Below are 15,099 nucleotides of genomic sequence, written 5' to 3' on the forward strand. Positions count from 1 at the left end.
GCCTGGGTCTGTCTGTGAGAATTGCAGTCTGCAACCTCACAGTCCCCCCACACAAAGGTCGTTTGGGGTGCTGTGTCACATGTTTGCATATTTGCCTCCTGGGGTTGATGACTGATGGGTTTCTTTATTCTGCTTGAACTCACATTTTTTTCCTCTGAGGAAAATGTTTTGCTTAAGAGTATTGGTATTGCTCAATGTCCAATCAGAAAAACAGAATCCAAGTCAGGTGTTTCAAAGGGGAGCAGAGAATTGTGGGACTATATCAGAGGGCCAAAAGGTGAGGCGCTTTCTCCTTTGAATGGTCACTGATCCGAGGAAATGGTGCATCCACGCCTATGTGGACCATGGACTCAGAGAAATAAATGAGCTACAGGAGGCAGAGAGCAGAGTTTAGTCATGATCTTAATAGCAGAGATTTTTCACTCTCTTTCCTAATTGTTTAGAAATATCACACTCACAGAAAGCTGTTAGATGTTCCCTGTTACTAAGGATTAAAAGCCTCCAATGTTTCCAGTTAGCACCGTTTTTCTATACATACCAAATGAAGGCGCATCGATTTGGAAAACAGAGAAATTATAGTATCTCCAAACACAATTAACACCCAAGTATCTCTTGGCCAGGTCCTAAGGGGGCGAAAGGGGAGAAAAAGTTAATTCATCGATATTTCCGCCAAGTGACAAATTTTACCTTCATAAAAGCCAATTTATTATCTTTAACTTAGAGCTCTGAGAAGACATTCACTTACTGGCCGCTCCTCACAGATGTGTGCTAAATTTGTCTGTGACACTTCAATCCCAGTTTCTGCTGCTAAAACATAATACAGCAAAGCTTCGTGCCTAAAAATAGATGATTAATAATAAATTTCATATAGTGGTTCTTACTAATATTCACAGAAAGCTTTATATTCAAACATAAGAGGGCACAAAATAAGCAGTTTTTTTTTAAAAGCGCAAAATCATGAGTTTTTTTTTTCTTAAATAAATACTGTTGTTAAAAATACTGCAAGCGCTGATTTATTTTCTATCTTAAAGGCTGCACTCACAGATAAGGTTGGGGAGCTAGTTGGTACAACAGCTACCTCTACTGGCCAAATGCCGGCCAGGTACGTCGGCTAGCCTTCGACACTTGAATTCCTCCATCCTCCCTAAGAGGAGATAAGTGGTATTAAGAAAAAGCCTTGTGCTTTTCAGTCCTTGGGTTTGTGAAAGGCTTTATGAGGCTTAGGATTCTCAACAAGCTTAATTAAAGCTGCGCTTTTGCGGTGCTTTAGAAGTTTGGCAACAGAGAGGCAATTTATAAGGGGCTTGATTCCGAAGGCCAAAATCACATGAAAAAAATGAATGTTCGATAGGACTAGTAATTGAATAATTGCAAACAACAAGAGCTTATTCTTCATCTGTTGGAAGGTTGCACATGATTCATAATACAGTGACAGCAAGGGCTCGGGAAATGGATACATTGACATAGCCCTGCTGATGAGATCATCGATCCACCCGGGGTTAAAGTGGGAAGGCTTAGGAATGGCCGAATAGCACAGTGTGAGGACTTGTGCTAAGGAAACAAGCAGAGGCATGTGTAAAGACCCTGTGGCAGCAAAGTTCATGGCAAGGATGTTGATATTGGGGGTTAAGGGTGAAGTGGAAACAACTTAAAAATGAGTGACCAGTTAAATGAACTCAGAGAAACAGTCACTTTCAGATGAGGCCATTGAAACTGTTGTGAAGTATACAAAAATGGGGGAAGGAGATGGTGAAGTCTTCTAGTGCAAGGTCAACTATCAGGCTGGCTCCCTCTGCTGTCGTAAGTGGAGGGAATGTGAAGTTCATGATATTAAACTGTTGTGAAGTATACAAAAATGCACATGGATGCCTGCAAAATAGTGCAGTCAGTGGGGGAAAAAAAGCAGAGTTTAAAAATTGCAATTCCACTTTAGTAAAACAAAGTAAAACCAAATACACACATGCACGTGCAGATACATAAATGCAGAGAAAAAAGAAAACCTAAAGTTTATCTACCAAAATGCCAGCTCTAGATGGTGAGGGGCAACTCATGTTTCTTTTTCACTTTTCTCTTTTCCTTCGTTTTCCTGTGCTACCCAGTTGTATGAGCAAAATTTTATACTAACCATAAATAGCTGTTTCTAGAGCTTTTTTAAATTTTAAGTGGTTGACACTAATAACTCTTAATTTTAGCTTCACCTAGAAGAACTGCTTTAAGGAAGGGTGAGGGAAGCTGGGGTGGCAGTGGGGGAAGAGGAAAGTAGACACTGATCATCTTTTGCACATTGCTTTTCCTAAAATCATCTTTTCCAGATTGCGAAGGCAGCTTCTGACAGACCACCCCTTGGAGACAGAGAGAGGTGATGGGGGTCAAATCAGGGCAGACTGTCAATCAGACAAACCATGGGTGACAGGTCATGGGTCACTCAGTGGCTGCTAAGTTAGATGATTTTTGGACTCCGAGCTTCCCAATGCTCCGATGGGCCATGACTCAAGCTAAGAGCCATGAGCCTGGCTAAGTGCTGTCCCTGCGTAGACAAGTCACAGGACAACCCACATTGCAGGCAGAGCCGCAACACAAAAGAAGCCGGGGCATTTTCTTACCTACCCTGCAGAAATCGCCTCTGGTAAGATTCCTGAACCCACCCCAGGAAGGCATGCAGGGAGACCCAGCAGAAAGTGCCTGTCATTCTGCAACAGGCTCTTAAAAGTACAAAGGTCTGAAGCTCAAGTTTCATCAGACACTCAGGCTGCACCTCTGCCTTAGTTTCCCCCAAGGATGAATGGGGGAAGGAGATGGTGAAGTCTTCTAGTGCAAGGTCAACTATCAGGCTGGCTCCCTCTGCTGTCGTAAGTGGAGGGAATGTGAAGTTCATGATATTAAAATAGAATGAATTGAATTATCCTAAGATGACAGTAGGACAGTATTAGAATTTGGTGGTGGGGGTGCAGCGGCAAGGTTGACAGTCCCTGTAAGAACAGTCACTGCAGAACTGAGGTTACTTACCACAGAGGGAACAAAGGGTATCCATGTGTGTGGGGGGAGCAGGGGGAGCGCTGCATGGCCCAGGGAGTTGTTGGTATTTTGCTGGGGGCCTGGTGTGGTAACATACATGTGCAGGGGTGTGAGCCTGTACTCCTAAAACATACAGTGCTGGAAGCCATTACCCCAGTAAAATAAGGGGAAGAAATGAAATAAAAAGAAAAGCTGTTTGGGGGAAATTGGCCTATATTAAAAAAAAAACAACAACCAGTCACTAGGATCAGCTTTACAAAGACAATAAATATTGAGTCTTTAGAGGTTACTTTGATGGTGGGAGAGAAGAGGGAGGGACCAGTTTTATAGGAAGACTTCCACAGTCCAATTACCGTATAAGCTGGGAGGAAGTTTTATAGAGATCTCAAGAGTTTCCTTGGAGGAAACACTGAAATCCATCAAAAGAGATGTCAAAAAACATTGACATCAACAAAGGCACTGGACAGAAATCCATGGCTGCCTTCCATGCCACAGGAGCAGGCTCCGACACCCCCACAGCGAAGATCAACCGCAGGCAAGGTCAAACACTCCAGCACAGACTTCCCTGGCTCGCACTTCCGACACGGCCATCTCTGCAGAAACCCTATCTCCCAGGACCTTGCTCTTCCTTGCGTTTCAACAGCAACTGCTTCAAAGGATTAATTACAGATATTTCTATACTTCTATTCATGGAACAAACATTTATTCAGCCCAGCTATAGAGAGGCAAGTGCAGGGAGCCCGCACGCAGGCCACACCATCCTTCCACGGATCTCTTCAAGGTTTACGAAGCATTATTTCCAAAGCTCTAAAGTAAAACTGTCCCCCAGACAGTCATTCTGACCCGGCTGGGGACTGGTGCTTGCAGAGAGGAGGGGATTTAGAGACAAGAACGAGTTGAGCGGCACATTTGCAATCCTCCCACGTCAGACTCAGCACATATATTTATAGAACTTTTATAATGATACATCTTAATAATCAACCCTTTGGCTGCCTGCTGTGGATAGTGAAGTTGAGGACCTCTGAGAAGTTTCTCAAACAATGATATTCTGTTCTCTGAGCTTTCTTCTGCCAATGACTGGAATAACTCAAACTGGAAGGGTGAAAAACTCCTTGGGTCTCGGTGGAATTCCAGACTTCTGCTCTACTGGGAAAAGGTGATTGTTTCAGCAGGATCACGGCACGCTGCCTTGTCTTACCTCAAACCCAGCATTACCCGACTGACCTCCTGGGTTAAGTATTCTGGGTGTATTTAAGACAAAGGACAATAAAACACACAGCTCGCAGATGAACACATGAGGGATAAGGGGAACAGAGATGGAACAGGACAGCTGGCTTCTCCTTAGCTGACTTCTCCTGGTGTCTGAGGACAGCCTCAGGCACGACATTATCTTCCATATTATGCCTATACAGCAAAAGCGCCCTTTCTCAACCATGCGATTCTTTTAAACTATCCCATATACATCTTGGAACAACACAGAAAAGCACAAGCTCATCAAACTGACACATGTAATTTGAAAATAACATCCAGAATAAATTCACTCACAGAAAATGAAAATAGGGGATGGACTTGGGACATTGATGGATGATTTAGCTCTATTACAGCAAAATAGATGGTACCCAAAAAGGCCACACTGTGGTGTGGGGATGCCCACCCACATATATTTCCTATTTAACCCCTGGAGCAGGTTTGGAGGATTGGAGGACAGGAAGAGATAGAAGCAATTTGCCTCCAATATATTGTGATAAAGATTTTCTGGTTGTAAGTGGATTTTACATGTTTCTTCCTGTTGATAGGAAAAGGTCTTGAAACAAGAGTGAGACTTACTTTCAGCAGTATATAGCATCAACATCAAAACTGGCCAGGTTATGGAGAAACAGAAATTAACACATGGCAGGTAGGAGAGTAAAGTGGTAAAATTATTTTGGTAAACAACATATGTCCTTGTAATAACAGGAGTGGGGTCACATGTGCATGCTCTGTGACCCCACTCCTAAGTTTATAACCTAAACAACCTCTTCCCATGTGTTCTGGGATGGTCATAAAAAATGTTCAGGGCCATATTGTTATTAAAAACACAAAATGGAAACAATCCAAATACAAGTTAATGTGACAATCGGTAAATAAACTGTGTGGCATGTGACAGCAGCAACAGTGAATGACCAACAGGCATTGCATCAAAAAACAAGAATCTTGGAACCAAAATGTTAAGAATAATATATAATAGAAATCTAATAATATAAAAGTCAAAAATGGGCCCATGAAATCTAGTGTATAGGAATACATCTGTGTAGAGCAAAATTGTTTACAAAAAAATGCCAAGATGCAAATCGACAAGAATTAGAATGAGGGTGACTTCTGGTGACTTCGTGTGAGGGTGAGTTTAACCTGGGCACGACATTCGTAAGCAGGGTATAAGTCTATGTCACACAGACCTATAGAGAGATATATATATCACATTGTTTTTTATGTCTTGACTACAGCCGTGCATCACATGACAATGCAGATGCATTCTGAGAAATGCATCTTTAGATGATTTCATTTCTGAATGAAATCAGAATGAAATGAAAGTTCTGAGTGAAAGTTCATTTCTGAACTTTCTAGTCTGTACTTGCAGAAAGCTAGATGGGTGTTGCCTACTACCCACCGGGGCTGTATGGTATCGCCTCTTGGGACAACCATCAAATATGTGGTCAGTCACTGAAATGTCGTTAAGAGAGGCAGAACTTTTTTTATGAGAAAAGAGAAAAACAACTCACTGGCTTGGGCCACAGTCCAGCTCAAATGTTCAGCTCCTGTAACCTGGATTCTGAACTGGTTCCCCTTTCAAGGTCTCCCTTTTCTTCACCTTCACCAATGGTGGTTTGGTTAAGCTTCTCAGGATATACCTCTCATGCCACTGCCCTCTCCCCAAACTATCTTGATTTCACACTGCTTCACATACACTAACTAAAAAGTGTATTAAAATTATCAAAATTTCACCAAGCAGCCTCTTCACTTCCTTTCATAACTCTTACCCTCAAGGAAACTGGATGGCTTAAAATTTTCTAGACTCTCCCAAGTCTCTATCTCTTTGCTTTCATTCCTGCAGTTCCCTTTATCTGAAATGCTGTTCCCTGCATGGAAGTTCCCCCACCTCTCAAGGTTGTATCTTGTGCTATCTCCATCACGAAAGCTGGCCAAATTCTCCCAAACCAGGTAACATCTTTTTTTTTTTTTTTAACCTCAGAATCCTCACTGCTGTTTATATATTGCTCATGGCCCTTGAATTATAATGGGTCTTTCTATTTGCCTTCTTTCATTCACTCAGTAGATTATGAACACTTTCCAGGTGGCACTAGGAGCTTGGCCCTGGAATACAAGCCACAGGGCTGTCAACAAGTAGAGAGCCATGAAGGACCAGGGGAGAAGGAGTCAGGCAGGAAGGACTTCTAGGCAGAAGGAATAGCAGGGACAAAGGCGCATATGTCAGAATACAGGTCATGTGAGAAACTTCTGGTAGTTCAGCATAGGGAAGATATCGGCAGCAAACTTCCCCAAGCCCTCCTTGTACATCCCTTGCATCTGTGGCAAGGAACCCTGCATGCACCTAGTAAGACTCTGCTAAATTAAAACCAAATCTACAGCATAGAACACGCTTAACTTTACTCTCCCTTCCACACACACAGAGTCAGTCTCACGTGCCTCAGTATTCTCAGGACACGAAAAGCTTAACTCATCTCGATCTTGACAGCAATTTTTTTTTTTTTGGTGGGACCCTCGCCGGCGGCCGGGGAACGAACCAGTGCTTCAGAGGCTGCGGGCAGCCCCGCAGTCCAGCGCTCAACCGCTGCGCCACCAAGAGAGGCCCTTGACAGCAAATTTTTAAATGTACTACATGAAGTGCTTTGTGATGTTAAATTCTAAAGTAGGCAAGAAAACCAAGCTATCTATTTACAGATGCTTGTGATGGGGTGTGTGTTGGGGGTATTTACAGATGTGTTCTCTCTTTGGAAAACCCCACATATAAACTAAGCCCTTTGAATGCTTAGTTCTCTCTTTAAATCTGTGGGGAGCAAAGGATGGGAAGTCTGAAGGACAAGTAGAGAAGAAAGTCAAATTTGGGAATGATGTGCTCATTTGGGAAACAAGATAAAACACCACAAAATAGTAAAGCATATCAATGGGAAAATAGCTTCATTAAAAATTTCTTTCTGATTGTGCCAAGTAATGGCAATTAGTGATATTAATATTCATACACTAATATTATTTAATAATAACATCATCAACTTCAACAGGATGATAATAAGGAGCATTTTGGTATTTAGGGCTATTTTCGTGGGGTTTACTTCCCCGGCTTCTCTCCTTTAAGACTCTCGCTCATGCACATGCTGTCTGTGGAATATGGGAGCACCCACAGGTCAAGGGACACAATGGTGTTCTTTGGGACTTACATTTTCATTTTTAATTAATTTCAGATCAGAGTAAGATCGATGACAGGTCTGATCTAATGTCTTCGAGGCCCTTGACTGGAGGCATACATGCTGCTTTGCATATCTATTTCAGTTATGACTGAAATATACAGATCATTTCAGCAGTAAACCATGAAAATGTGGCCCAGGGGAAAAGTAACAGAGTGCTGGGATTCACGGAAGAAAACAAAAAGATGAAGCCAGGCAGAGCTTGGAGATGTATACCCTGATAGTGAGAGCGAGCAACAGCAGATGTGGGGAGGGCATTTGTGAGCCCTTAGGTTCATGCCAGGAGTATGGGGTGAGGTCTGCTAACTCCATCAGGAACTAGACAGGGATTCAATTTGGATGTGTCTCTTGGTTGAGTCTACTGGGGCCTGGTGAGTGACTTTCAGTCATCCTAGACTGCTGCTCTTGGAAGATGCAGAAATATATCTATGAAAGAATGTAGCCTGAGTCCTTTTGCTCTTAAAGGCACCACGCTCCCTTCTTCCCAGAAATAAGGTGGAAGTCCTGGATTTTTTGTGGGCAGAGGGTCAGCTAAGATCCTCTGTCTCCAGACACTGAGACCAGGGGAAACCAGCTTGAAGGGAAATCAATGCACTTGTGTGTCTCTCAACTTGATGAATGTGGACACTCCCCCTAGAATGAATTTTTGTGTAAAATTAAACATGGAAATGCTGTGTTTTCCAATCAACAGCCAATCAGTCTGCGATACGCTGAATATCATTATTGAGAGGCAGTGATTTCCCTGCAAATTGCTTTTCTGGTTGCATTTTGAGATTCCATCTCATAGGGCAGCACTGACGGATTGGAAAGTAAGTGTTGAGGAAGTCTGCTCTGGCGTGGGTCCCCAGCTTACCAGAAACCCTCCAGGTAGGCATTGAGGCCTTTGCGAATGACGTGACCCAAGTAGCCATTCTTCTCAGCTACGTGCTTTGCCCATCTGAAAAGGAAAGGATAAAAAATATCCAAACTGTGGTAATTAAATAATTGCTTTTTTCTTCATATGATCTGAATAAATCCCACTTGGGGGATATTTTGCTTGTTAAAGTTTTTATAGAGCAACAAACCAGAACTGAATATTAAAAAGGTAAAGAAAGATGCCTTTTGAGAACGTAGCATTTACTGCCCCTCTTTATGAATGTTTAGAAGCTGTCATTTATGGAAACAGAGACATTTCAGGTAGCTGATGAAAGATATCCAGCAATATAGAAAAGATGATCTTTACGAAGAGTTCTAGTACTTTCTCAATAAAACATGTTTACTGACTTGTTAAATGGTTTCTCTATTTTTTTCTGTCCCTTGGATTAATATCCTAGAGGGTTTTTTCTGTCCCTCTAGGATTAATATCCTAGAGGGTTTTTTAATAATGAACTGGTCTGTTGTAATCTCTATATTTACAATCACTAAAAGAATATTATAAGAACACATAACTACAAGCTAATGAAAATAGGAAATAGAGTAAGTTTTTAAAAAATATTTGACTGATATAAAGGAAGGACAAGGGAAAAAAAGGCTCAGAGAACAGATGGGACAAATGGGAATAAATAGTAAAGTGACAGATTTAAAATTAAATATGTCCATAATTACATTAAACATAAATGGGCTAGATACATCAGTTAAAAACTAAATTGTCAGACTAAATTAGGGAATATACAAAAACTCAATTACATGCTACTTACAGGAGACACATTAAAGAATAGACAGTGATTAAAAGTAAAGGAGGGAAAATATAAAACATGCAAACTCCAACCAAAAATTTAAAAAAAGCAGGTATAAGTATACTAACACTAGAAAAAGTAGACTTTAAGGCAAGAACCATCCAAAGAGATAAAGAGGGCGTTGTAAAATGATAAAGGGGTCAACTTGGAAGGTATCCAAATCTCTATGACCCAATAATACAGATTCAAAATACTTAATGCAAAACTGACATGACTTTAAAGGAGACTATTTGAGAAGACCATTACGCATGTACCAAAATTGACCATATATTAGTCATAAAGCAAGCTTCAAATCTCAATAGATTGAAGCAACTCAGAATATACTTTCTGATCACAGTGGAATTAACTTTGAAATCAATGACAACAAAATAATGAGAAAATCTATGAACCATATGCACGTACCCTGAACAACAGTAATAAAGGCCTCAAGTCTTGGCCAAGTTTTATCACTGAGTTCAGGTCAGACTGGATTTGCTTTCAAATGTTACATGAAAAAGAGCCTTCAGTAAGTCAGACTGCTGAGCGCCATGATTTAAAGCTGAAGTCTGCAAACTTCATTTTTCTATAAAGGGCCCGACAGTAAACATCCAAGCCTGGTGAACCACACAGGGTTGAAGCTAGGTATCCTACTTTGTTTTACACTGAAAATGTAAAAAGCATTCTGAGCTTTTGGGGCCACACGTTATCTGGACATAGTTTGCCAACATCTATAAAATGCTTTCAGACATGTGCCTCAAAAATGTGCCTCCTGGGTCTCCCTGGTGGCGCAAGGGGTTACGCACCACACTATGAAGCAATCCGCAGCCTCTGCAACACGAGTTTGATCCCTGGCTGGCCACAGAGAAACCAACATGGCATCGCAGCAGACCTCTCCTGTCTCTCCCACTGCTCCCCTCAGCAGTGTATTTCAGTAGATCCGCCTGTTCTGCTCCCCACTCTTGTCTCTGGTGAATCCTCTCATCCCCTACACCTCAGGCCTATACCCCAGCTCTTGTATGCATAAATAAAATAAATCTCAAAAAATATTAAGGCTCTACATAGAAACTTCAATATCCATTACTGTGTCAGTAATATGTATTATATGTACAAAAGATTTATCCCTCTCTTCAAAGATACATTTAAAGACATTAAAATGTTTATATATGCATGTGTTTATTCTATAAAATTGATTTCATTAAAAAAACAAATTAAATTTTGGAAGAACAAAAAGGTAAAAGAAAGAACTATTTTCTTAGGCATAGTAAATAGCACCTGTGACTTCCCTCCTGTTTAACATTTGACAGATACTTACACAACAGCCTTCTCGGGATCTCTGGGGAAGGTCTCCAGGTTCCCTGTGATGTAGTAGAGAGAACACCACAAGGTCCCTTCGATGTGTCCACCTTGGGCAGCCTTGTGGAAATATTCACCGGCTAAAGTCTGCAGAGAGATGAACAAACACCACATCACTCCCTGTAGTAAGGGGTCCCAGTCGGGAGGGTTTCACTGGAGCCCAGATGGTGAGGTACTTAGCCCCTGATATCATCATAGGCTAGAAAATCCTGCTATCTACAAGAAGGCAAGTCAAGTTTCAGGAAGACAGCCAATCACAGAAGCCTGTCTGTGGTTACCTTGACCACAGTGATGCTGTTGATTAAGTTTACGCACTAAAGACATCACGTGAGCGCACTAGCATTGCCACCTGCCTTGATCTTCACCTAAGCCCTGCCAGGGAGACAGTGGGCTATCAGAGTCACATGGGTGAAAACTCAGGCAATTGCTTCCCTGCCCTTGCTTAATACCTGTCTCCAAATGCATGTGCAAAAACTGCATTTCCAGGAAGGTGAGAATTAAAATATGACAATAAAAAAATCCCTGCTCACAGATGTGTGGGACATTTGCAATTACCAGACATTTGCAATGCATGAAAATATACTTAGAGCGCAGTAGAGGGGGAAAAATAAAACCAACACTTAGATGGTTCTATGTTCCACTGTAACTATTATTTTCCCAACGGTGAACTGTCGTTTATGGGCTTTGGAGTCAGACAGACTTGGGTTCAAATCCTGGTTGTGCTCTTACTAGCTGTGTGACTTGGACATATTAATTCATCCACACAACTAAGAGATTAACTGTTTTTTCAACTGAAAAATGTGGCTTCTGACAGCAGCTAGCATGAAAGGCTGTTGCAGAGATTACATGAGGTAATCTGTTCTTGATGGTTAGTATGGTGCTTCACAAAAAATAATCTTTTGATGCCCCACCCCCAAATCTGCTGCTGCTGGTGTCCCTCATTTTTGCCATCTCAATAAATGCCAAACACCCTGAAGTCCCTTGCTTTCCCACCTCATACTCAATCCATTGGCAAATCCTGTCAACATGACCTTCAAACTATATCCAGGCTCCAGCGACATCTCTGCCCTCTGATGAGTCTGCCCATTCCCTGTCACTTGGATTCAACGCATTCACCCCCTGCTCCCACTCTCATCTCGTCTCTGCTAGGATCCAGGAGGAGCCTTCAACCCAGCATCTCACTGCCCCGTTCGAAGCTGCCCAGTGGTTTTCCATCCCACCCAAAGCAGCCGAATCCTCTCAATGACCTACCTCCCTCACCTCCCCACCCCACCCCCTCGCTCCTGCTTGCTGCGTCCACCGCTCCAGCCTCTCAGCTGTTCTGAGAGCATGCCAAGCCTGCTTTCCTCTCCATCTCTGCCCTGTTGTTCCCGTTTTCTGGAATGTTCTTCTCCCAGTGATCTGCAAAACTCCTTTACAAGTCTGTGCAACATTACATGATCAGAGAGATTTCTCTTGTGAAATAGTATCCCCGATGTTCACCCTCACTGTCCTCCTGATCTGGCTTTATTTCTCCATAATGTTTACCTCCACCTGCCCTTTTATTTTTATTTAGTTATTGTCTTTTTGCCCCACTGGAACATAAGCTTCCTAAGAGTAGGGATTGTTTTGCTTGCCGCTGTATCCTCAGTGCCTGGCATAGGGAGGGCCGTCAGTAAGTCTTGTTGAATGTAATGGTGCTCAGATTATTACCATTGTCACCATCATCAATATTCTTGTTAAATCAAGGGGCTCCCCCTTGCAGGTCCTGGCCGCACTGAGTGTTTGAGTAAGTTATGGCACCTCTCAGAGGCACTGTTGCTTATTCTGTAAAATAGACTTAATAGTAACTACTCCAGAGGGCAGTCAGGATGACATGAGGGCACAAGTGAATGCTCACGAGTGTGAGGAAGTGCTCAGCACACACTTAAGGTTGCCTCTGTTGTTTATGACAATCATAATGTCAATATTATTAATTTAGGTCTCACACCAGACAACCCTATGTGGACTGAGCTTTCGTTGCTTCTCGCAAAAGCAGCACTGTTCACAATCATGCTCACATTTTATCCTCTCCCTTCTATTCCCTCCAGTTCAGGCCTCCTCCTCCATGAAGACTTCCTGACTGCTTTGGCCTTCCCTTTTCCAGCTGTTTAGGTCTTAGCAATTAGCATACACTTGGCACCTGGCTACTGCCATCCTTGGCCCTGTGCTGTCTTGTCCTCCTAACTGGACCCTTGAGGCCGGGGTCTGTGTCTTGGGGCCCAGTCCGGGCAGGCACAGAGCACCCCTTCACAAAGCCTTCCCTCTCCAGTCACTGACCAGCTGCACAGCTGCTGTCATTCTTACTCACTTGATTCCTTCCAGGAACTCCTGGGAAAATTCCATCCAGATACAGGACTCCAAGATTGTACGATGCATCTGGGTTACCCATTTCTTCTGCTTTTAACCAGTACTTTGCCGCTTTGGCATAATTTTTCTTGAATTTGTGATAATACCATCCCAGGCCATTGACTGCCTGATGCAATCCCTGGATTTTAGAACAAGAAAGAAATTACTTTTTTTTTTTTAATGAAACCTAAGGAGAATTAATTGTTGTGCAAGCATTCTGCCTGAGTCTGAACAAAATCTGCCTTTTCTCTTTTTGGGGGCAGATGGCATTAAAGAAAAACTAAGTGCTAAAAAAAATATGCGCCTCAGCATCTTCCCAGGTGGATCTCGCCCGGCTGCTGCTGGGATTTCTGCCTTCCAGCAAAACAGCGATGCTGGCCCCCAAATCATCGCTCAGCTCCTGTGGGCTCTTCCGCATCAGTCTTGTCTGGGAAGGGCCTCTCATTGCCCTGCAGTATCGACAGTGCCCTTGAAACTCATGAGCGCTCAGCTGTGACAGGAAGCCTGAAACCGCCCCGGCTGGGACGTTTCTAGGTGACCCGTCTGCCCATCTGCTGATGACTCTGCCCCGAACACCAACTAATCTCAGGGAAGCAGGTGCACCATCCCTCTTGCAAAGCACAGGTGCTCTGTGACCACTTAGCATCCCTAGTGGGGGCGAGGCAGAAGAGAGGCAGGTAGAGAAGGGTTTCAGAACTGTCTAAACCCGGGACTGCTATCTGGGAACCCAGTGTCGAGCTCCCTTGTTCTTGCTGATTCATGCTACCAGGTGCGAGCCCCAGGTGCTCCCGCCATTTCCAGGAGTCTCCAGGCTGGCTGTGGAAGGCCAGAAGTCTGCAGGAGCAAGAATGCTCCTGATGGGAGCTTCCTGTCCAGAAGTGAGACTTCTCAGGTGCAAATCTGGGCAGACAATTCTCCTTTTTCCCTTCCTGCCAGGCCCACAGCCACGAACAGGGAGGGGGAGAAGGATTCGAGGGGCAACCATTGCTCTTGCATCTGTGAGACTTAAGTCAGAGTCCAAAGGGGAGACCAAATCTATTTGGCCTCTCCTTTCACCAAAAAAAAGGCAGGAGCCTTAACAAGATGCCAAGACCCCAGGACAGATCTCTTCATTCTGTAATAGCTCCCTCTCTATCTTTTTGTTAGAATCTGGGTGTCAGGAAGATCAGGAGAAGGAAACTAACAGAGCCCATTGAAGAGCAGCTCTCTTCTCTATCCCAAACACCTAGGTGGGTGGAGCTTGGCTTAGAGTAGGTGCTCAACACATATTTGACGAATGCACAAAAGTTATCCCTTGAATGTTAATGCTGAACAAAACAAGCCAAATCCTACACCCCGAAGAGCAAGAGTAGAGCTCAGATCTACAGGCCCCCAACATAGCTGACCCCCAAGTTAGCTGACAAATAGATGGGTCGTGGATGCTTTCTTTGAGCCTCACACAGTACCAGGTGCAAGGCAGCCTCCTGGTAAGACTCACAGAAGATGCACTTCCATGATGTAATACACCAGGTTCTACATCAAGTGGTAAAAGCCAGCCACACCACCAGTTACCAAATGTAATTTCAAAATGGTTTTTGCAGACCACCAGAGGCCACAACTGGTCTCACACCAGACAACCCTATCTGGACCCAGCTCTCTTTGCTTCTAGCAAAAGCAGTATCTGATCATTCTTACCTTTTGTCGTCTCACCCTCCTACCCCCAGTTCAGGGCCTCCTCTGCCATGAAGATGTCCTGATTGATTTGGCCTTTACTCTTCCCCCTTTCCAGAACTGCTTGGATCTTGGCAACTAGCACAGACTTGGCACATGGCTACATGCACTCATTTGCTCTGCGCGACCCTGTCTTCATAATTGCACCCCTAAATTCCTGGCGGACAGGGTCTGTGTCCTTTTCAAATGTACCTGTCATCACTCAAAACATTCAGAGAACTCCTTTAGGAATTGCATGCAGACCCATTTCAGGGACCTCCAAGAAACCCTGTCTTATTTCTCATTACTCATGCCTTTTTCTGGACACATAGGGTTCTATCAACAGATCTACCACCATGTGATTTTTGGCTGATCCCCAAAATCACACCTCATGCAACCATCACCACTGTATCTGACAAAGAAGGGCTTGCTAACTCCTTGCTGCATGAATGAGTGAGATCACAAAGCAATTTTAAGGCTATAACTACTCTGAGTGGGCCATAAAAATATATTTCCCCAAG

The 15,099-nt window shown here is 43.3% G+C and overlaps 1 protein-coding gene across 2 annotated transcripts in view; it reads right to left on the reverse strand.

Annotated features, from left to right (window-relative positions):
* The window catches only part of SEL1L3 (SEL1L family member 3), a 97,328-nt gene that overhangs the window by 14,767 nt on the left and 67,462 nt on the right, over positions 1–15,099 (reverse strand). For both annotated transcript variants that reach the window (XM_037529531.2, XM_037529530.1), the window contains exons 15-19: positions 12,852–13,028; positions 10,482–10,609; positions 8,329–8,412; positions 746–836; positions 539–623 (exon numbers count right to left, since the gene is read on the reverse strand). In XM_037529531.2, the coding sequence (XP_037385428.1) occupies positions 539–623; positions 746–836; positions 8,329–8,412; positions 10,482–10,609; positions 12,852–13,028 (565 nt within the window). The remainder of the gene's footprint in view (positions 1–538; positions 624–745; positions 837–8,328; positions 8,413–10,481; positions 10,610–12,851; positions 13,029–15,099) is intronic.

The sequence above is a fragment of the Talpa occidentalis genome, unplaced genomic scaffold (assembly GCF_014898055.3).
Source record: "Talpa occidentalis isolate TD23 unplaced genomic scaffold, MPIMG_talOcc4v2.1 talOcc4.6, whole genome shotgun sequence".
Taxonomy (NCBI): Eukaryota; Metazoa; Chordata; class Mammalia; order Eulipotyphla; family Talpidae; genus Talpa; species Talpa occidentalis.